Consider the following 24292-nt stretch of genomic DNA (forward strand, 5'->3'; position numbering starts at 1 on the left):
AGAGTCTTAATGAGTGCTGTAGTCTTTTGTGGCAAGAGGATGGGGGCTGTGATGTGTTTGAGTGATAAAGTTGGAGATCCAAGTTGGGTCCAGACAATGGAGGACTTCAGATACCGCAGAAAATAGATTGCCTTTAATTTGAATTAGAGTGTGTGTTGATAAACATTTGAACTGTGACCATTGCAATGAAGGGGTTAGGCATAAAGCAGTTGGAGATATCTTGCACTTAAAGGTGACAGGACTTAAAGCTGAGTAGGAATCTTAGTTTTCTATCCTGGAGATCTTTGTCCCCCACCAAATCTCATGTTGAATTGTAATCCCCGGTGTTAAAGGGGCCTGGTGGGAGGTGATTGGATCATGGGGATAGTTTAGCACCATCCCCTTAGTGCTGCTTGTTTAAAAGTGTGTAGCACCCAGCCCCCAGTTCCTGCCAGCCACATGAAGACTGTGCTTGCTTCCTCCTTGCCTTCCTCCCTGATGGTAAGTTTCCTGAGGTCTCCCCAGAAGCAAAGGCCTGTACAGCCTGCAAAACCATGAGCTGATTAAACCTCTTTTCTTTATAAATTGCCCAATCTCAGGTATGTCTTTGTAGTAGTGTGAGAATAGACTAATACAATATGTCATTAGCTGATTGTGACACTGAGCAGGAGAAGATGGGGGCTGTAGTGCATATGTTTTGTGGAATTCATGCATTTGGGGTGATTGTGCACCACTAAGTTGGAGCTATCAACCAACTGAGAAAATTGCATCAAGAGTGAGAAGCCAGAGTCTGGGGTAATGAGTTATGTATTTTCAACCCAGTAACGAAAATAGGGTCAGGGGTGAATGAGATAATCTAACAAGGAAATGCTGAATACATGTCATACCTGTGTATTAGAGGAAATCATTTATTTAATGAAAAAAAACACTTGTAACAATCTTGAACATGTCAAGCAGCCTCAATGGGAGAGCAGAATTCAAAGACATGGGTGAGCAGAAAGGAAAGTGAAGTTGTAAATGCAACAAAGGCTGAGTAAATATGAAGTCAGTTCCGGTGCATGGAGAGAGGTAACTTTTCATATAATCAAAAAAGATGTCTAAATATGAGCTGTAAATTAAGAGAAGAAACTCTGTATGAATGACTGAGGCACTGGAAAGAGAAGCAAAAGGAGGAAAATATTAGTGATTTGGTGATAATGTTATGCCTGCATGAAGAGAAAGTTACAAGGTAGATGGAAAGAGGAAGATAGGCTATGACAATTCCTACTGCTGATATTAAACCTAAATAACAGTATTTATGCCACCATGGGGTCTTTTCTATTGCAGTCCTGAGTGGATGATGGGGCTGGGCTCTACCGCGAGCTCGGCTCCCCTGTTGGGAGGGTGTAAGTGGTACATGGACATGCAGCCAGCAGCTTGCACACAGGAGGGGCTGGTATCTGTTGTGTTCTCAGTATATTTCATGCTAAGGTTAATACAGAAGAGGCAGGGGATGGTCCCTTACTTTGAAAAGTTGATGATATAACGGGGAAGGTAAGTCTTCACAGAGGACGTTTTAATATAACCAATCTTGATACAAATTCTTTAATGTGGTAAGATTTCAGAGTAAGGGAAGATTACATTGCCATACTTAGGAAATTGGTTGAGGAAAGCTTCCTAGATGATGTGGGGCATGACCTCGACCTTAGAATAGGCAGAGAGGTAGAAGGGTGAATCATATAAACAAAAACATAGCATAAGATTTTTTGCTCTTGGTGCTGAGGAGTTGTCATACCTACCCGTGTTGTCCTAACAAAAGCATAGCTGCTGGTGGGGATGGCAGGCCTTCAGGAGATGTCCCGCAGGGAAATAGCTGGGGAGAGGGGCTGTGGCATAGTGGGAGGAGCACTAGTTTGGGAGACAGATCGTTGAATATTCCTTGGCTCTGATCCTGACCATTTAGATGATCAGGGGAGACATACTTCACCTCCCAGTGTCTCATCTGTAAATTAGGGGTCAGAAGAGGTACCTCATAAAATTGTATCTCGTATATCCTCTTCCACATTCCTTGTTCTCCTACCTTGAACATATAATAGTAGGTGTACACTTCCCTTTTCAGAAGAATCTGACTCTGTCTACCTGCTCTGTCTGATTTTCTTCTGATTCATCTTCCAAACAGGTGTGCAAGTACTCTTTCTATGACATTTGTCCAGTGGTCACTCACCTGCTTAAAGTTCTCCCCATTTGCCTGCAGGTGAAAGTTTTTCTACCATCTTTGGTGCTGAATTCCATCCCAGCCATATTTCCTGCTGACTACCCTCTTGCAGACTAGTCACGTTGAACTGCTTGCCAGTCTCCAAATACTCCAGTCTCCTTGGCCATGGCTCACATTCTTTCTTCTTCCCTAGAATAGTCTCCCTATGTATGCCACCAGCCCCTAATTTTTGCCATTACCTTCTTCCCCATCTTGGAGTCTGCCTTGTTGTAAGCCTAGGGACCTGTGTATCTTTGAAGCTTTTCCTAAACAACTGCCCTCATATGTGCTCTCTCACGCACAAAAAAAATACTCTCCACCCGCTTTGTGGTTCCACTCTGACGAGCATAGATCTCTACTGTAGCACGTTTGTATTTGACTCTATTCACCCTTTTATGGCCTGTATTATCTCATTAGATGTCTCCCCCGTGCCACCCCCACCTCATACTTTTAAATTTTTATTTCCATAGGTTTTGGGGGAAGAGGTGGTATTTGGTTACATGAGTAAGTTCTTTAGTGGTGATTTGTGAGATTTTGGTGCACTCATCACTGAGCAGTATACACTTTGTGTGTGTGTGTGTGTGTGTGTGACTTCCAGAGGCTGGTGTGGTGATTGATTAAATGTGGTGAGTGAGTGAATGAAGCAGAAGACAAGCAATGTCTTCTCACTAACTTTCCTCCTCTTGTAGTTCCTGTTTGTGCTAGGCAGGATTGCACAGCTAGAATTTTTTTTTTTAATAGCAATTTTTACTACCCTGCCTTCCCAACACACACAATCTCAGGAGCCCTCTCCCGCCTGGTTGGACAGGCTCAGTGTGCTCAAGAGAGAATCCTTGCCTGGCAGCTGGAGTTTCATAGGGCTGGTCCCTGAAGTCTTTGAGGCCTCTTTCAATCTGAATGATTTGGATTTCCCTTCTGTGTTGGTGATGCGCTCCCCGGTGACTGTGAAGTAAGGGAGAAATAACGACTCTGGTCAAGTTCAGTGACTCGGAATCTGATTTGACTTGTATCTGGGTAACTCCCAGGAGCAGGACCGGCCTCATACAAAAAAAGAAAAAAAAGAAAAAAAAAAACACCCTGAATTCAGCCAAGCCTGACTTTCCAGTTTCCCCCTCACCAGTCTGCTCTCTACCCTCAGTATCAAATGTTTGCCTTTGTTTTCTCTCCCATTGTAGCCTGTCCCTTGGAAAATGTATTTTATGCTAGGGTTTTTCTGGAGAGGACTTGATCACACTCATCATGTCAGCTTTTCCTACGTCCCTCTTAAGAGAGTGACTGTAACTTAAAGTTGAAAAGCTGCCTCATTGGTGCTCCATGATCTGTAGGGGTAATGACTACCTTACCCACTGACAGGACTGCATAAGGTGCAATACATGTGCCTGGGACCTGGAATCAGACTCCAGGTTCAAACATCAGCTCTGCCTCTTATTAGCTGTATGATCTGGGCAAGCTATTAGGTTGGTTCAAAAATAATCTCGTTTTTTGCCATTGAAAATAATGTCAAAAACCACAATTATTTTTACACCAACCTAATACTCTCTCTTAGCTTCTGGTTATTAATCTGAAGAATAGAAAAATCTGTTTGTAATGTTTGCGGTGAGCAATAAATGGGCATCATATAGGGATCTCTAGAATGTGCTTTGAAGCTAGGCCACTATAGTTCAAACCTGCATTTCCTCCTTACTCTGGTATGACCTCAGTAAAGCTACTGAACTTCTCTGTGCCTCAAATTTTTTCTTTTTTCTTTCTTTTTTCTTTTTCTTTTTATTTTTTTTGAGATGGAGTCTGGCTCTGTCACCTAGGCTGGAGTGTGCAGTGGTGCGATCTCAGCTCACTGAAGCCTCCGCCTCCCAGTAGCTGGGATTACAGGCGTGCGCCACCACGCCCGACTAATTTCTGTATTTTTAGTAGAGATGGGGTTTCGCCATGTTGGCCAGGCTGGTCTCGAACTCCTGACCTTGTGATCCGCCCACCTCAGCCTCCCAAAGTGCTGGGATTACAAACATGCATCATCACTCCTGGTTAATTTTTGTATTTTTAGTAGAGACGGGGTTTCACCATATTGGTTAGGCTGGTCTCAAACTCCTGACCTCAGGTGATCTGCCCACGTCAGCCTCCAAAGTGCTGGGATTGCAGAGCCACTGTGCCTGGCTTCTCTGTGACTCAGTTTTCTCATCTATAAAATGGGAATGATAATGATAGTACCTTCTTCATATGGCTTTCTGAGGATAAAACAAAAAAAGAGCTTATAAAAAAGTGTTTGCACAGTTAAAATTCACACTTTCCAACTCTTGCATCATTTCAGGTGCTGTGAGAATTGAATAAAATAATATTAGAACTTTTGAAAGTATCTTAAGAACTGCACAGGTATCCAGGATTTCCTTGATTGCAAACTTCTCTAAGAATCCTCAAAGAACTGTATGGATTTTTTTAAAAAATCCTTTTGTCACCCTTCTAACATTTTTTGAAATTGGGGAGGTAGTAAGATATGGTCATTGTACAAATCGTCTGTGGACATGTCTGCATTTCAGGGGAAAAAATTTGAGCAGTATGACCCAGTTGATTGCACCACCCTGAGTGCTCAGGAAAATGTGCTTTTTGTGTCAAAAGACAAGGTCTCACTCTTACCCAAAGTATTCATGAAAGATGATAGTAATTAGGAGTTTCTAATTAAAAGTGTCAGAAAAATTCTTAGATAACTTACTTTCAGAGAGGTGTAAGAAGTGATGACATAAGGATAATTTTTTAGAAAGCAAGCAAGCAGGTGTGGTATGGGGGAATTCCTGTTGGCTGGACTTTATAAGACAGGGCACTATTTGTCAAAAAGTGAAGCGTTTGTGGTAGACCTGTGAGTCTCAGACTGGAGCATGCACTGGAGCCACCAGAAGGGCTGATGCAAACACAGATGACTGGGTCCCACCCCCATAGCTTCTGATTTCTGTATGTCTGGGTGAGGCCTGAGAATTTGTATGCCTGATACATTCCCAGGTGATGCTGATGCTTCTGGGCTTGTGTTAGATTGGTTTTACCTGAAATCTGCTTTGTCGTAAGTGGCACCTGGGGAGTCTTTTAGAAACAGCAATTGTCAGGCCCATTGCAGAGCTCTGGAATCAAAATCTTCTGGTGAAATGTACATTTAAGCAAGCACACCAGGTGATTTTTATGATGGGGCAAAGTTGGGAGTCATTGGGAGAGGGAGATCATCTCTGAGGCCTCTCCCTGGTTGACCTCTACAAAGGAGAAAGCAAAGCTGATGGACCCAGACTAACGCCTTAGAAGAGAAGGAGGCTGTCATTTACTTGGAAATACTCTAACTGAATTTAAAGTAAATTTAGATTAAATTTCAAATAGGGAGACAGTTCTCCACCAGGGCTGCATATTAGGATTAGCTGGAGAGCCTTAAAATGCCCACGCCTTGTCCATACACAAGGACAAGTACATTGGAATTTATGAATGTGGGTCCCAGGCATCAATATTTTTTAATGTATCTCAGGCATTTTCAATGTGCGTCCAAATTTATGAATAACAGAAATATAGAGGCTTGTAACTTGGTCTCCATCTTGCAGCAAGTTAGCTGCATGACCAAGGGAAAGTTTTCTGTCTTATAGAATAAATTCTTTTTGGTGAATGGATGGAGATGTGGGGCACATGAGAAAGGAAATGAGAGTTTGTTTGGAATAGATCAGTCTTTCTCAATCTTAGCTGGTTTTTTTTTGTTGTTGTTGTTATTTTTTTGAGACGGAGTCTCGCTGTCTCACTCTGTCGCCTAGGCTGGAGTGCAGTGGCGCAATCTTGGCTCACTGCAACCTCTGCCTCCTGGGGTTCAAGCGATTCTCCTGCCTCAGCCTCCCAAGTAGCTGGGACTACAGGCGCCCACCACCATGCCTGGCTAAGTTTTTGTATTTTCAGTAGAGATGAGGTTTCACCGTGTTAGTCAGGATGGTCTTGATCTCCTGACCTCGTGATCCACCTGCCTCAGCCGCCCAAAATGCTGAGATTAGAGGCGTGAACCACTGTGCCCGGCCCTTAGCTGTACATTTCTAACAAGCCCCCAGGTATTGCCCTTGCTACTGCCCTGTGGACAAGACTCCTGGGAGCAAAGCTATCCCCCAAACTGTCTCACACTGAAATGGAGCCCGACTCCATGCTTCAGGCATGATCATGAATCTCATGGGTCCCAGCACATGGAAGGTGCACCACCACCTAAATAAATAAACAAATAAAAATACTCATTCCAGAGAGGGCTTTTTTCTTCAAGTAGACCCTTTGGGAGTGTTTGCCCAGATTGGAGGGCTGCTGCCTCTGACATGTTTTTACACTGATTCTTTGTGAGTCTCTAACATATTCTCTGAAACATTCTCAAACTTTGCAACTCTTCAGTCCCTGAGGACAGATTAGACTTTTGGAAAAGCTGTATCTGGTGGAATAATGAATGGTGACATAGGGGTTATGTAAACTAAATAAACACATAAATATTAAGAGATGAGAAATAAAAAGGTCCTTGCCTTTGAAGAACACAACCAGAGACGAACTTGGGAAATATGAGCACAGATGGCTCCCTTGATCGGAGGCAAAGATTGCTGGGGTTGGAGCATTTGGGGTAACTCATGTCCTGGTGGGCATGCAGACAAACACCGGAGTAGTTTTTATAAATATACCATCATACTTTGGGGTCAGCCAACTTCTATTGGTAAGAATAGTAGCTATTTTCAGCTTTGTAGGCCACATAGAGTCTCACAGATTTTTCTGTATGTAGGTGTTTTAACTGCCCTTTATAAGTGTAAAATCATTCTAGCTTTAAAACCATACAAAAATGAGCCACTGGCTATATTTGGCCCATAGGCATAGATTGTTACTCATATTTTATAACTAAATACCAATGGAAAAGTATATCTATGTGTACATAATCTGTTGTGAAATAATGGGTATTAAGACTTTTGAAAGTTAAATTTTCTGTCTTCAGGGAATGCTAAAACAATAATTGTAATTATTGCTTATTTAAGTATTTACATAGATGAAGACCTCCAAATATTTTTATAGCCCTCTTTTTTTCTCTCCTTTTCTCTACGTGCACCTGAAAAATATTATTGGTGTTCACGCAATGAGTATGCTTGCTAAACTTGGTTCCCACAAAAAATTGCAGAGCCTATTTGAGGCAAAAGCCCAGGGTTAAATAACTAAATAGCCAGCTTCTAGAGCGCAAAACTAAACAGAAGCAAGATACATAGAATTTCCTCATACTTGCTTCTCTCTGGGACTATTCAAACACCAACTTTATCTTTATTTCACATAGCAGATTGAAAGGTCAGACTGACTGGCCATTCACCCAGACTGATTCAGCTAGAGGGGAAAAAATGACCTACTGAGGATGAAAGTAAAACATTTCTCTTGTAGAGAGTTGCTAAGCTGAGGCACATCTGAAGGGCACTGTGGGGCTTGGCCTGCTCCTACGGGCATTGGGTACAAGCATAACCTTGGCTCAGAGGTTGTGTACACTTCTGAAAGTGCAGCTGCGCCTTGCATCTAGACCTAGCCATGGTCTCCTGAGAACCTGAAGGTGAAACCAAATGCATCTGTGGTCCACTAGTGACCATGGCTCTGGACTGTGAGGAATGCATCTGCTGCACAACAAGGCAGAGGTGGCTACTTGAAGGTCACCTTGGAGAAAAAGGGACTGTATGTGGCAGAGCCCTTTCTGAGGGGTTCCCAGGTGACATGAAATAACCCTCCTGCCCATCCTCTGGCACTGCTCTGCCCTGCTTTCTGAGCATCATGGAAATATTAGATTTCAGAGCTGAGCAAGGAGCTGTTGCAATTGCAGCTCTCAGTAGCAGCTTGTGGCCCATAAGAGGAAGAGTTGCAGGGCACTCAACAGGGGACCTTCCAGCTTGGGAGAGACCTGTGAGAGCACTGGTTATCAATGAAAACCAGGAGGCCTTGTCAGGCTGTGTATGTGTCTTGCAGGACACAGGAAGAAACTAATAGCTACAGGTATGATGAAAGTGGGGAGACCTTACTGATGGATTAGTGATGTTAGATAGCCAGGAAACATTATTCATAAGTGGTACTAAGCAGAGGAGAACTTGAAGCAGGTGTTAGGAGCCAGAGTATGAAGTCATATAAAGAAAGCAGAATTGGGATGAGCCTGACCATGTGGGAGGAGGGTTTGAGAGTATCAGAGATGGTGCTGCAATACTTGGATGGTTTTGATAGCAGTGTTTAATGAGCCTAAGACAGAGCAGATATGGAAAACTGTTTGATTTTTCCCTCTCTGATGACTGAGGGACCTGGCCTACCACCTGCTCTGGGAATGGATGGGATTGCTCCCAGGGGAAAAGCATGGAAAAAGGGAGCTGTGCTTTGCACCCAAACAAGCTTGAACTTCTACACTATGGAGAGAATTAAAACTTCATGAGAGAACATGGGGGAAAATGCCATAAAAGATCTGAAATAAAAGAAGAGGTGACACTAGAGCTCAGGTAAGATGGAGTGAACAGGTTTGAGGGGTTGAGCTTGGAAAGAGTCCGTGAGGCAATGCAGGTAATAGGAGGCAGAAGTTACAGGTTCTGAGGGCAGGGAGGGAGATGTTAAGGGAAATAAGTTGGTTCAAAGGTCATTTCTTTAGTCAGTTTCCTGGTGCAGTCAAGGACAGTCGTGAGGTTGTCTCCCCTACCCCGTATTTCCATTGCTGTGATTTACTTAGGAACCTTCTGGAGTTGTGACATAGGTTCCCAGGACTTCTCCTTTGTGCAGTACCCATTGCAGTGGCCAGACCAGATGTTTACCAAGGAGCCAATGAGGACTAGTACCTTCTATTAGATATACTCTAGGGCTTTGTCTTGGGCTACCCATGCAGACTGCTAAAGCCAGGAGTGGAGCAGTAAGCGATGAGGAAGTGAACATCCGGGAAGGATATAGCTACAGATGAAAGGCTGCAAAATTGGCCTCTTGGTTAGAGAGGCCTCTAGAGTGACCCTGCAGTTTCAAGAAGAGGTTGTTGATAGTGCTACATTGAGAGGTAAGCCAGATGGCATTACTGACTCAGAATTGCTTCTGTGTTCACCTGCAAACTTCTTTTGTAAATGTTTGGGGCAGTGGAGAATATCCTAGAGGTCCTTCTGGGTCTTCTACTTCATGCCTATCTCCTCCTGGTTTTTTGTTTGTTTTCTGGTCCCAGAACTTAGTGCTTTAAGGAGACCTGGGAGGGGCATATATTTTTATGTTTTTAAGAACCTGTGCTCCTCCTTGATCCACTTAACTTTGATTTTACTTGTGTCATAAATACTATAAGTTGATACTTCTCTCATTTCCTGCTATGACGATGCTTTGGCATATTTGACAGGTCTGAAAAAATTAAATGGTTAAATCTGACCAAGTTTTCCTCTAAACTGGGGGTTGGCAATCTTCTGTAAAGGGATAGTAAGAGATCTTGGCTTGTGCGTCATATGGTCTCTGTCACAGCTACTCAAATCTGCCATTGTCATGCAAAAGCAGTCATAGACAATATGTAAAAAAGGGTAAAGAAGTGTTCCAATATGACTTTATTTATAGAAGCAGGTGGTCAGAGGAAGAAAAGACCAAAGAACTTTTAGACAGGGTTGACAGAGTTTAAGGAAAACTCCCTGTCCTTATGTATTTCCCCAAAGGGTTGCCTGGGGAGCCTGAAATTTCAACAGTATATGGTAGTGCCCCCTTATCCATAGTTTTGGTTTTTGGAGTTTCAGTTACCTGTGGTCTGAAAATATTAAATGGAAAATTTCAGAAATAACTCATACATTTTAAATTGAGTGCCATTCCATCCACCCTGGATATCAATCCTCCCTTGTCCAGCACATGTATTGTAGAGGCTATGTGCCCCTTCGTCACTTAGTATCCTTCTTGGTTGTTAGATCTGCTGTAGAGATATCCTAGTGCTTATGTTCAATTAACCCTTATTTTACTTAATAATGGCTCCAAAGTGCAAGAGTAATAATGCTGGGATATTGTTACAATTGTTCTATTTAATTACAGTTATTGTCAATCTCTTACTGTTCCCAGGTTATACATTAAACTTTATCATAGGTATGCATGTTCAGGAAAATACATTATGTATATAGGGCTTGGTACTATTTGTGGTTTGAGGCATTTGCTGGGGTTCTTGGAATGTATTTCCCATGGATAAAAAAGAAGTACTGTTTGGGGGGTGTGTGTGTGTGTGTGTGTGTTTTAAAGATCTAAAGCCTTCAGGAACATCTTAATTAGATTAAGGTGTTATATTACCTAGGAGAAGAAAATATGACCTTGGTGAATAGTTACTTTGATTAATCAATTAGTATCCTTTTCTAGATAAACCAACAGCGATAAGAAAGAGCTCTACCCCAGAGGTAAGGGCAGATGGGAGCAGGAGGTAAGAAAACATTAATGACAGGGAGGCTGCCTTGGAACCACATTTATAGCTACTGTTTACAAGGACTTCTACAGAGAGCCATGGGAGCCACAAGGATGAAAATAAAAATACAATCGTTATCCTCAAAGATGTGGAAATTTAGTTGAAGATGCATGATATCTGTGTGTGTATCTTGGATTTATAAATCTAATTCTGTGTGTAGGTATCCTCCATTCATATAATAAATAATGAGTAAGACAATAGTATGTGGTGAGTTGCAATGGGTAGCACAGCCAGTAAGCCTGAAGGTGTTTGGAAGAGATCTGTTTCTACTGGGATGCCTTCAGCAACACGTGGATTTTGAATTGAACCTTGGAAGATTGCTAGTTTAATTGGTGGAGGCATCCCCTCCACAAAAAAAGAAGACAATATGGGACATAAACTGGGGACTCACGACTGTCTTCTTCATTCTGTGTGAAGCGGGCTGCAGTCAAAGATCCAATATTGGTTAGGATGGTTAGATTCATCCTGCATTGTGAATATGGCCTTGACTCCACACTTCTACTTGTCATCTGGAAATGTAGGAAACCAGGCTTTAGAGAATAGCTGCACTTATTTATTCATCTGGATCTTCATTCTGGAAATGTTCCTTGGCTTCCGTTAAATGTCAAGCACCGGATGGTTCAGTGCAGCCCTCATGCATTGCTAGAGATGGATCCTGGAGTTTTCGTCCTAATATGCAGCCCACATATATGAAGGTCAATATGTTTTATTCACTGGAATTAAGTTGAGATTTCATTTACTTACATGAGATGCTGAAAACTAAATAATGGTGGAGAGTTGCAAGATTTTAGTTCCTCCATGTAAAGATGGAGAAAACAAAATCCCCTGATGCCTTTAGTAATTAAAAGGGCATTACATTCCCGGCATGGTTTAAGGTAAGATATGATAAGCCCCTCCTATCCTTTTCACATAACCACACATTATTGATGAGCCAGCATCAAGAAGGCATTAGGTGATGCTTTACTGCATTATTTTAAGCCACTGAGGTTTTTATATATGAAGGGTATAGATTTATGCTGAGTGATTCAGCTATGAAGCAGGCACATCAATTTGTTCATGAATGTGAGCTGGTGATTACCTCCATAAAGTCTCCAGGGCAGACTGATCACTTTAATTTGGGCAGAGGCATGCAAACAGCATTTGCTAGTGGTATGTGTATCCTTAAGAACACAGGCAAAAGAGCAGCTCTGCATCCCAGAAGAGCTCTAGAAAATGCAGATTTGTGTTTTTACAGATGTATAACTACAGTCAAGGGTACAATGCCTGGTGGGACCATGAACAAATTTCTTTGTTGTTCCATGTGACAGGATGTTGTATAAGGTTCACTTGATATTAGCTAGTGTATGCTAATTTGATGACACACTTATTTGATTAACTGATACAGAAAAGTTGTATTTCCTCCTAATTCTAGATTAGAGAACTCGGGGCCCTCCTATGTATGGTTAAGTTATGACAAATTGAATGGTCCTCTATACAACATGAAGAGAGTTTGTGGGAATTAGTAAATTCGAAAAATTGGAATTTAGCAACTGTGATCCCAGGTATGTGTGGAGGAGTAAAGTGGAGATTCTGTATTGCAAGAATTCAGTCTAGCTGGGAAATGTGAAGTGGCTACTTAAGCAATCCTGATTTGCACTTGCGGTTTATAGAACGAAGAGTTAGAAGGACATTTGGATGATATGTTTGTAGATAAGTCAAAAAGAAACAGTGTTGAGGAATATGGGATGCAATGCTGGTAGCCCTGGAAAATAGGCAACTCACTCATTCCAGGGACCTTTCAGCAAGGCCTATGGTCACGGGTAAACAAATGCCATAACAATTTTCCTGATGCAGAAATTTCACTTCTGACAGGAGCAAAAACTAGATGCCTAAAGATGCGTATTACTTTGTTTTTGGTAACAGCCAACATTGGAGACTTCCCTAAATGCATGACAACAAAGAATTGATTTACCAAATAATTAAGGCAACAACATTAGGGAATCTTGTTCAATTATTAAAAAATATTGGTTAAAAGTGTATATAAAAGCTATAAAATATTTGGGATATAACAAGGGTTGAAATAATTGAGAGTTGTAACTTTATACAAAACTGAGGAATACAACTATCCAAGTGATCACATAGTAGGGCTCCCTTCCATTTTCATCATTGTCTTCCCTTTATTTCTTTCGTAATACTCATCACAATATAAACTTCTAATGCATTACTTTGTTAAATTCTGTCTTTCCACCAAAATATAAGCTCATCTACGGCATAAGAGATATTTTACTTGTGTCTTCCATGTCTGTCATATGTAGGCACTTGATATTTATTGAATGAGTGATCAATGATTGCATAATGTCATTCAAATATATTTTCACTTTTATGGGGTGGGCTTTCAATAAAGTGCATCTTATGGCAGTAACATTCTTGAAATCCTTACTGGGTGCTGGGTTAACTAATCTCTTATTGCAACATTGTAATATTTTATATTTGTATTTTATAACTGAGATACAATTGAGGCTCAGAGATGCAACAGCTGTCACCCAGCTGGAGAGAAAAAGAGTCAGAACATAAACTCTGGGCTGCTTGACTTCAAAGCCCAGGTCTTACCAATTATGATTTTTAAAATTATGTAGAATGATCAAGAGTGCCAGATGCTTTATAGAGGTCATTTTAAAACAGAGGCAAGAAAAAGTGATTCATTTCCTCCTGTCCCCCAGTGTACTTAAGCCCCAGCTGCTGACATCCACTGAGCCATCCTTCCCTGATCAAATTATCCCTGCTATTTAAGTTTCCTCTATCCTTTAGAATGGCAGTGACTGTTAAGCAGGCTGATAAACTTATCCCAGTGTGTAGCTGCTGATTTGAAAAGGATTCCATAATACCTCAGCAGAAAAGAGACAACTCCTACAATATTCTTCTGGGCAGCCAGACTTGACTCTCTTCAAGTCCAATTTTGATGGTGGCATTTAGCCTATTCCTACGCCCATCTCCCTGGAAGCTGATCATCAAAGGCTGAGCCTCTTTGTCTACCAGCTGCTTCCGTCTTGCCTCTCAAAGGTTTCAGGGAGGTGTATCATTTCCACCCTTACTGAATTGTGAAACTCCATTTGTGTTATAGAAGTCATGTTCTGTAGGAACCTTGAGGTTCTCTAGAAGACAGGCATATATGTTAATACCTTCGTGGGTACTAATTGCATCAGCACAGATGAATGAATAAATCTTCAGATGGAGACCACAGCACTTTTCCTTGTGATGATAGTTTTAGAGAAAAAGGTTTTGCGTGAAATCTGTGCCACCATCCTCTCTGTGGTTTTATATGGCCACATGACTGACTATAAATTAAAGTAATTCCCCTTTAATAGTAAATAAATTCATTTTATTCTCAAATTTACAATGATGATGAAATATCAACACGAGGAGTAAGTGCTTTATGGACCTTCGAATTGCTGTTCTGCTTTATTTCAATAGTGTGTTCTTAAAACACCAATATGATACCTGAAGCTGTAAAAATTAATGAAATGATTCGGTGTTTGGGAGTTGAATGCAGTGAATATTTGCTGGTGTTTCAAACTGAACAGAATCACAAATATTAATGTAATTTGATTTCCAGGGCCAGAAAAAGGGAAAATTTTCTCATTTTTCTGATGTACTTCATATCACTTTGGAGTTAAATGCCTAAATACTCTATTAGTAGATGTTTTTAATGTCTAATTGAAGCTCAGCCTTCCAGGCATTTTGGCTTTTCTTGTGAGTGTTCAAACAAGACTGCGAACTTTTGAGACAGAGCTGCTTTTCTGTGGTGGTGTCCACACAAAACTGAATTCTACAGCCATGATGCTCTATTTATCAATAGCTGTGAGGGGTTTTCTTTGGGTGATTAAAAAACATCTTGCATTTTTAAATGGTCACTATACATTTTACTTTAAGTTCTGGGATACATGAGCAGAACGTGCAGGTTTGTTACACAGGTATACATGTGCCATGGTGGTTTGCTGCACATATCAACCCATAATCTAGGTTTTAAGCCCCATGTGCATTAGGTATTTGTCCTAATGCTTTCTCTCCCCTTGCACCCCACCCCCTAATACAGGCCCCAGCGTGTGTTGTTCCCTCTCCCTGTGTCCATGTGTTGTCATTCATTGTTCAACTCCCACTTATGAGTGAGAACATGCCATGTTTGGTTTTCTGTTCCTGCATTAGTTTTCTGTGAATGGCTTTCAGCTTCATCCATGTCCCTGAAAAAGACATGAACTCATTCTTTTTTATGGCTGCATAGTATTCCATGGTATATATGTGCCATATTTTCCTTATCAAGTCTATCATTGATGGACATCTGGGTTGGTTCTATGCCCTTGCTGTTGTAAACAGTGCTGCAATAAACATGTGTGTTCATGTGACTTTATAGTAGAATGATTTGTAATCCTTTGAGTGTGTACCCAGTAATGGGATTGCTGGGTCAAATGGTATTTCTGGTTCTAGATCCTTGAGGAATAGGTACCCTGTCTTCCACAATGGTTGAACTAATTACACTCCCACCAACAGTGAAAGCATTCCTTTCCTCCACAGCCTTACAAGCATCTGTTGTTTCCCAACTTTATTTATTTTATTTATTTATTTATTTATTTATTTATTTATTTATTTTTGAGATGGAGTTTTGCTTTTGCTGCCCAGGCTGGAGTGCAGTGGCGTGATCTCAGCTCACCGCAACCTCTGCCTCCCAGTTTCAAGTGACTCTCCTGCCTCAGCCTCCCGAGCAGCTGGGATTACAGACATGTGCCACCACACCTGGCTAATTTAGTATTTAGTAGAGATGGGGTTTCTCCATTTTAGGCTGTTCTCGAACTTCCGACCTCAGGTAATCTACTCACCTCAGCCTCCCAAAGTGCTGGGATTATAGGCATGAGCCACCGCACCCGCCCTGTTTCCTGACTTTTTAATGATCACTGTTCTAACTGGCATGAGATGATGTCTCATTGTGGTTTTGATTCACATTTCTCTAATGACCAGTGATGATGAGCTTTTTTTCATACGTTTTTTGGCCACATAAATGTCATCTTTTGAGAAGTGTCTGCTCATATCCTTTGCCCACTTTTTGATGGGGTTTTTTTTCTTGTAAATTTAAGTTCCTTGTAGATTCTGGATATTAGACCTTTGTCAGATGGGTAGATTGCAAACATTTTCTCCCATTTTGTAGGTTACCTGTTCACTCTAATGCTAGTTTATTTTGTTGTGCAGAAGCTCTTTAGTTTGATTAGATCCAATTTGTCAATTTTGGCTTTTGTTACAATTCCTTTTGGTGTTTTAGTCATGAAGTCTTTGCCCATGCCTATGCTCTGAATAGTATTGCCTAGGTTTTCTTCTAGGGTTTTTATGGTTTTGGGTTTTACATTTAAGTCTTTAATCCATCTTGAGTTAGTTTTTGTATAAGGTGTAAGGAAGGGGTCCAGTTTCTGTTTTCTGTATATGGCTAGCCAGTTTTCCCAGCACCATTTATTAAATGGGGAATCCTTTCCCCATTGCCTGTTTTTGTCAGGTTTGTCGAATATCAGATGGTTATAGGCATGTGGTGTTATTTCAGAGATCTCTGTTCTGTTTCATTGGTCTATAGATCTGTTTTGGTACAAGTGCCATGCTGTTTTGGTTACTGTAACCTTGTAGTACAGTTTGAAGTCAGGTAGCCTGATGCCTCCAACTTTGTTCTTTTTGCTTAGGATTGTCTTGGATTGTCTCAGCTATACAGGCTCTTTTGTGTTTCCACATGAAATTGAAAGTAGTTTTTTCTAATACTGCAAAGAAAGTGAATGGTAGCTTATTGGCAATAGCATTGAATCTATAAATTACTTTGGGCAGTATGGCAATTTTCATGATACTGATTATTCCTGTCCATGAGCATGGAATATTTTTCCATTTGTTAGTATCCTCTCTTATTTCCTCGAGCAGTGGTTATAGTTCTCCTTGAAGAGGTCCTTCACATCTCTTGTAAATTGTATTCCTAGGTATTATTTTATTATCTTTGTAGCAATTAGGTCACAATATATTTTTATGAGGGAGTCAGATTTTTTTACTTTTGTGAATTTTTTTTTTTTTTTTTTTTGAGATGCAGCTTCACTCTGTTGCCCGGACTGGAGTGCAGTGGAGCGATCTTGGCTCACTGTAACCTCCACCTCCTCAGTTCAAGGAATTCTTGTGCCTCAGCCTCCTGAGTTACTTTTGTCAATTTTTAACAGTCCTATCAGGAATATTGTCACTCTGCTTTTGGTTTGCTGAGGTGATTATTAAAGAGTTAGAGGATAGATGCCAATTGTAATACAAATTCAATTAATAGACTAAGTTACTTTCTTCAAAACATAGGCATAGGCTCTCCTTGCTGTTTTTTTTGTTGTTGTTGTTATTGTTGTTCTTGTTCTTTTCTAATTCTGCTAATGATATAGTTAATGTTAAGTACTCACATACTTACAAAGTGTGCCCAGAAGAGCAAAAAGAAATTATATTCATTGAGCATCCAGAAAGTATTGCTAAACAGGCAATTGGAAAATTAATCTGCAGGTTGGATAGTTTACCACTCCATGATATGTTTACTGATTCTACTTAGCAGTACAAGTCTCTTCTTTTTCTGTAATCCTAAAGTTTTTGTGGTCAGCAGCACACAATTTAATGATGGCTGCTAAGCTTCCTCCTTTCCCTCAAGATAACTGGTTTTAAGGTACTATGTCAGAGATAGACTGGCCCAGTCTTCTCAGCTTTTACTTCCCCAGATCCATTAGGCTCTCAGAAGTTAAGGAGAGCTTTTCTTTCTAATAGATTGGTAGGTATTTAGTACAATTAGCTCACCAACAATCTCTACCACCTACAGTCATGATTTATTCCACTTTCAGAAATCCCAGATCAATCTAAATTGCTCAAAATTTAATACTTAATGAAATGCTGTATTGTTTTCTAAGCTTCCAGGAAGGCGATTAAATCTCGTGGCTTCAGTTAAGTTGTAAATAATTCAACAGTGGAGAAGGCAGAGGCGGGGCCCAGTTGGGCAAGTATATCTCATAAACGTTTTCTGCTTGGTTGCCTCAAGTAGGTTTCAAAATTCTATCAGATTTAATTGTGGTGTTCAACATCTTTGAGGTTGCAATGTATTCATAGTCTATTGTCTGCTTTTTCACTCACATTAATCTTTTCAAATGTTTAGTAATTCCAGTCCACCATTCCCTTCCTCCTCCATACTTCCTCTTATCACCCTTTATCATGAGAAATTGACCATAGAGGAGAAAATAGTAGCTTTGAAAAATAGGACATTTACTTTACCACAGTTTCTGATGTTGTAACAGAGATCTAGTTAAAGAACAGGTTGTTGAAATCAATTATCAGATACTGGCAGGTGTGGTGGCTCATACCTGTAATCCTAGCACTTTGGGAGGCCGGCTGAGGCAAGTGAATCACTTGAGGCTAGGAGTTCGAGACCAGCCTGACCAACATGGTGAAACCCAATCTCTACTAAAAATACAAAAATTAGTCAGGAGTTACAGGTGCCTGTAACTCCAGCTACTGGTAGGCTGAGTGAGGCAGAAGAATCACTTGAACCTGGGAGGCAGAAGTTACAATGGGCTGAGCTCTTGCCACTACACTCCAGCCTGGGCAGCAGAGTGAGACTCCATCTTAAAAAAAAAAAAAAAAAAAATTAAAAAGCCATCAATTTTGAGATACCTACTATGTATAGTTATCTTGGACTGATGTTGTTGAGGTTGAGGTGTTAGCTGGCATTTCAAGCTATATTATTTTTTTCTTTTTTGGAGATGGAGTCTCTCTCTGTCACCCAGGCTGGGGTGCAGTGGCATGATCTCGGCTCACTGCAACGTGCACTTCCCGGTCTCAAGCAATTCTCCTGCTTCAGCCCTCCTGAGTATTTTGGAATACAGGTGTGTGCCACCACACCCTGGCTATTTTTTGTATTTTTAGTAGAAATGAGGTTTCGCCACATTGCCCAGGCTGGTCTTCAACTCCTGGCTTCTTAGGAGCCCCAGCCTCTCAAATTGCTGGGATTATAGGCATGAGCCACTGCATCTGGCCCAAGCTACATTATTGACTGGGGACGGCCTCAAGCAATGAAGCTAAGGATCATTTGCAGAGGAAATTCTAGAAATCAAAGTATATAAAACCAAGTTGATAGTCACCACTGTGCCAATGGGTCCAGTGTGAAGCAGAGAAAGATAAGCCAAAATAAAAAAGGGAAGGTAGGTATTTGGATAGAGCCCACGACCAACTTAAAATATGTAAGCCTGCATCTGAAGATACTGAAATCCTTAGCATCGTATTGGAAATATTTTCAGAATGTTTCCAAAGAAAATACAAGGTGAATGAAATTCTGAGTTTTAAGTGGAATTAAATAGCAGGAATACGTTGCAGAGTGTAGGCTGCCAGACTTTAGGATTTATGGATCAGTACAATTAAAGAGAATACATAACTGGAGGACTATCAAGAGGTGCCAGCTCTTTATTTTTGCCAAGCATTGCTAGCGTGGTTTCCCCTTACTAAGATTCTGTTTGGTGAGGAATTTACCTCATTAGGCCTAAGGGATAATAGAGTTTAATTTAAAGGATGAGAAAACAGTTCAAAAGATACACAAAGAGAAGTTTATTTTCACTATGTGGAAGTTACTGGTTAGTGTTTCCCTCTATTAGAGTCCAGCTCTCCTGAGTTCTAAGTCCCACAGGGTCGACTTCTGCCAGGTGACTCGCAGTCAGCATAAGTGGGAAGCTCTGTGATCTGGGGAGCTATGCTGTGACTGACAGAGTCCAGTTATAGCACTCTTCATCGGTGCTCAGGCAGGTACCCTCTTCTGTCTGCAAGCCTCAACTCCAAACCACACTCAGGTTTCCCTGGCTTACACTGTGCTCCCTGGAGACACTCACAGATGCAGGAAAGTGTTTTCCAGAGCTGGTGATATAATATGTTGTGGCTGCTACTTTTAGGAAAAAAGTTTTTTAGTATGGAAAATATTAAGCATATCCCAAAGTAAAGAATGTGTAAAGAACCATCATACACTGTCACTCAGCTTCAATTATAAACTAATGGCCAATCTTGTTTTGTCTACATTTCCACCCATTTCCCCAACCCCAGATATTGTGAAGCAAATTCCAAACATCATTTCATCCACAAGCATCTTGATTATATATCTCTAAAAGCTATAGATTCTTTAAAAAAAAATACAATTAGCATACTTTAAAATATTAATAACTCCTCAGTATCATCAAATATCTAGTTAATATTTAAATTTCCTTGATGGTTTCATAAATGTCGTCTTTGCTTATTTACATATTTATGTATATATGTATATTACAGTTTGTTTTTTCTATTCAGGACACAACTGAGATCTATGTCTTTTTTCCAACAGTTTTTAACCATCAGGAGTTTCATGATTGCATGTATGTAGTTTTATTTTACATGTTTCTTTTTCTCTTGAATTTTCTGTAAATTGAAAATTGATCCTAAATGGCTGATCTTTTTTTTTTTTCTTTTGGTGAGAATATTTCATAGACAGTGGTATGTCACTCAGTCAAGAAACACATGATATCTGGTTGTCGCTCGACTTGGTCTGGATCCATTATTTCATTAAGAGTGTTGGTAATTTCTTATGCTTTTTACAGAAATGCAAAAAATTACCTGATTCTCGGGGCATTTTTAAGTTTTCACATTGTTGTTGTCCTAAACTCTAGCAATTGTTCACTGTTTGCAAAAGTGTGATCTCAAGTCTTTCACACAGCAAGCAGGGATGGTACAGGGCAAAAACAGCCATCATCTAAAATTATCACTGTTTCATAGAATGAGAGGTTGTTCAAAAGCAGATATGGGGAAAATTTAATTGAATATTAAAAGGTAGAACTGTAAATACGTGTATCTTTCTAGAAGATTCTCCACTATCCTGGTTTTTTTTTCCCTCACATGCCACTTTGGACAGGGGAAGCTGCATTCTGGACTCACACCATGGATCAGAATGTAGGAACCATTGGTTAACACTATATCGTTGGTTAATATCTGCTAGAAGGTGAACATTTGCCTTGACAGATTAAGGGTGAAGCTCAACTTTATTTTTGAGGGCACCATTTAACCATTGTGTATTCCAAATTACTGTCTACAATGAGTTACACTAAGTTTACAAGCTATTGTTTAATTTATTAAATAAACATGTATGAAACACCAATTCTGTGTCATGCACTGAGTCAGGCACTTGTATCAAAAATGAAATAGAATATAGAATACAGACATAACACAGATGAATAAAAATGTGGAGTGAAGACATTATGATATAAGAAAAAGAAATTGAAGAGACCTGCATCGTTAGTCCCTGCTACACATCTAAGAACCTTAGATATCTGTGAATGGTCCCAAAAAGGCATATGTCTTTTTTTCTGTGAATGGTCCCAAGAAGGCATATGTCTTTTCACACTTATTTTGAAAACTAAGTAAAATAATGAAAATCAAAGGTGTAAACTATAAACTATAAGAAACTGAATGGTAATGTTTGGAATTCAGTTGTCATAATTTCTCCTAGTACATTTTCTCACTGAAATAGATATAATGCATCCTTTTTCTCCCTTAATAACTCCAAAACCCTATTCTTTACACTAATGGTTTATTGAAGTAATCTTTAAAAGTATTCTATCACCCTCAACTCATCTCATGTTGCTGATAAGGAAGCAGCAATCTAAGATGCGAAATGCCTTATAAAGATGCCCAGTGGTTGAGCCTTCTGATCTCCAGGCCTGTACTCTTGTCACTGTGTCATACTGCCTAAGGTTTCTTTCACATTAGGAACTATAAGCATGGGTGGTACATTCTAAAATCCTAGGACATTAAGGCATAGGAGGAGAGCAGCTCAGTTTTGGAGACCAGACATAAGCAGGATACCAAAAAAGCAGGTGGCCAAAAGACTCCGGGGATTCTATCTGCTAATCACTTGTTCTGTTTGCTCCATAGCTCCTACCCCTTGCTGTCCTTCTCCTTTTATTTGACGTTTCATATCCCCATTCTTGTGTTGTCTTGATACCAGCCTGATGGGACTGATTGGTCTTTTGATGGTGGCTTTGTAGCTGCTGACCTTGGCTAATCAATCTCACCTTGAATTACCAACTCTCCTTCAAGAGAAGGAATAACACAAGTTGAACCACTTGACCTGGGAACTTGAATTCAGTCCGACTGTTTGGGGTACCGTAGTGTTCCTAAAAATCAAATTTGAATGTCTTGCTTCCTCTCCCCTCCTTAGTTCCTGGCCCCATCCATCTTCAGAGCCAACTGTTTGAAGATGGAAGGGGCCAGGAACCAAGGAATTGGGGGTAAAGAAGACATTCAAATTTGGGCCAGGAACCCAGGATTGGAAAAAGAAGAAAAAAAGAAAAACTGTTGGCTTTGAAGATGGAAGGGGCCAGGAACCACGGAGGCCATCGAATTTGAATGTCTTTATACTAGATCTGCACATTGTAATTTACTATGTACTCCACCATTGTGTATTGAATGCTGCAAACCTTTTTGTCACATTGCTCGTAACAGCTGGCCTCTAATAACATTTGAATTGGCTATTAGTGGACTAAAATTTTCAGGCAGATCAGGAATTTTGGGGGGCAGGGCACCATAATTGTCAGCTTACTATGATTCTCTCAAGCCCAAATAATTTCCTGTAGCATTCTTCTCACTCAACTCTACAGGGTCAGAAATGAGTACTGATACGGCCAGGATCACAGGGTTTTTGCATTTGACGATGAGTCTTAGGGGGCTCCAGAGAGTGTAGGCGGATCAAGGCAGTTCATAAGAAAAAGCAGTTCAAAAACCCTGTTAAAACGCAACCTTGCATATGCTTGAGAGTCGTGAAATGCCTCTTCTGACAGAAATGCCTAAATTAGCATAAGAAGTAGTAATAGTTGGTTCTACATGAAGGCCAGGGTACCCTTATTTTATTTCCGAAAGAATTCTCCTGGAAGAGACATCTGCCAGAGAAGGTACAAGGCCGAGCAACAGTATACTTTCCCTTTGCCCCAACCTAATATTCACTAAAATCCTCTTCAATACAGGTTGCCAATTTAGCCTGTTCCATCTCCAACAATGAAGAAGGGGTGAAATTAGTTCGGATGGCAGCCACCCAGATTGACAGCCTGTGTCCCCAGGTAAGCCTCATTCACTTTGTTTCAAAAGCTTGTCAGTGACCTTCTCCACTCCAGCCCTTGTGCCCCTCCTTTCCTTTCTCTATTTCCTCTTGCTGGAAAATGCTACTCATTCATGAGCCATTTCAAGTTCTACCTTTCTCAGAAAGAATAAACTACACCGGTCTCTTCAGAATTACCATGGCAGGGGCTGGGCATGGTGGCTCACACCTGTAATCCCAGTGCTCTGGGAGGCTGAAGTGGGAGGATTGATTGAGGCCAGGGGTTCAAGGCCGGCCTGGGCAACATAGTGAGACTCCATCTCTACAAAAAATAAATTAGCTGGGTGTGATGGTGCATTCCTGTAGTCCCAGTTACTGGGGAGGCTGAGGTGGGAGTATTGCTGGGGCTCAGGAGTTCGAGGCTGCAGGGAGCTGGGATTGTGCCACTACACTCTCCACTCCTGTTGACTTTGTTCTATTTGTTTTGGGTTGTGATTTAAATGTTCCATATCTATTTACCTTGTCTCGGCAGCTAAATCATAAACTTGCACATGTGGAAAGCAAGAGTGGCATTTCTGCTGTATCTGTGCTAAGTAAATGAGACTTGTCCAGCAAACACTTTTTGAAACCTGAGGCAAACTATTATGTCTTAAAAAGAAGCAAACAGAAATTAATGGTAGTTGAAAACCTACTTTATCTTTTATGTGTTTGGTTGTCCTTCTGAACACCAAGAACCCACTTATCTGTAGAACGTACAGGGTACATGGTACATTCCTCTCTTGAAGTGTGTGGTCATCATGTCCCTGGATTGTTTCCAACAAATAGGTCATCAATGCCGCTCTGACACTGGCTGCCCGACCACAGAGCAAAGTTGCTCAGGATAACATGGACGTCTTCAAAGACCAGTGGGAGAAGCAGGTCCGAGTGTTGACAGAGGCCGTGGATGACATCACCTCAGTGGATGACTTCCTCTCTGTCTCAGGTAATCACCACAAACAGGTCCCTTACAAGGCAGCTGGAGGACAGCAACTGAATGACATAAGGAATGTCTCACAAATGTCATGGGTCTGTGTTTCAGGCACACTCCTTAGATCCTTGAGCTTTTTTGATCATCTCTGCAAATGTGATTGTAACACCCTCTTAAATGCTTCGGTGTTTGTTATTTCAAGACATGGAGTCAAGGCATTAAAAGGGAATACATTATTTAAGGTAGCTTATATTCCTTTTTAGTGTTTGGAGTTTATAAAGCAGGATGGCCTTTGATGTATCTGAATCACTCACATAAAAAAGGGCCAGGGAATATGAAATTCATTAATCTACACAGTTTATATCTTAAAAATAGGTGATCAGTTACTCCAGTTTGGCTATGTTAAGTTTTTGTTGTTTTTTTTCCAACAAGGGGAGGTTTGTGATAACACAGGTAGAGATATCAGCCACAGAACTTACCCCTTAGCAGGGACTTGGTAGCCATGAAGGCTTTGAGCACTTGTCTATGAGGTTGTAGAAGGAAGTGAGTGAAATAAAATAGAACTCATCACTTGAA

At 40.7% G+C, this 24292-nt stretch overlaps 1 protein-coding gene across 8 annotated transcripts in view; it reads left to right on the top strand.

Annotated features, from left to right (window-relative positions):
• CTNNA2 (catenin alpha 2) overlaps positions 1 to 24292 on the top strand; it is a 1475417-nt gene that overhangs the window by 1347311 nt on the left and 103814 nt on the right. For all 8 annotated transcript variants that reach the window (XM_025354028.1, XM_025354027.1, XM_025354025.1 and 5 more), the window contains 2 exons: positions 22679 to 22771; positions 23575 to 23731. In XM_025354028.1, coding sequence (XP_025209813.1) covers positions 22679 to 22771; positions 23575 to 23731 — 250 coding nt within the window. The remainder of the gene's footprint in view (positions 1 to 22678; positions 22772 to 23574; positions 23732 to 24292) is intronic.

Source organism: Theropithecus gelada, chromosome 13, assembly GCF_003255815.1.
Source record: "Theropithecus gelada isolate Dixy chromosome 13, Tgel_1.0, whole genome shotgun sequence".
Lineage (NCBI taxonomy): Eukaryota > Metazoa > Chordata > Mammalia > Primates > Cercopithecidae > Theropithecus > Theropithecus gelada.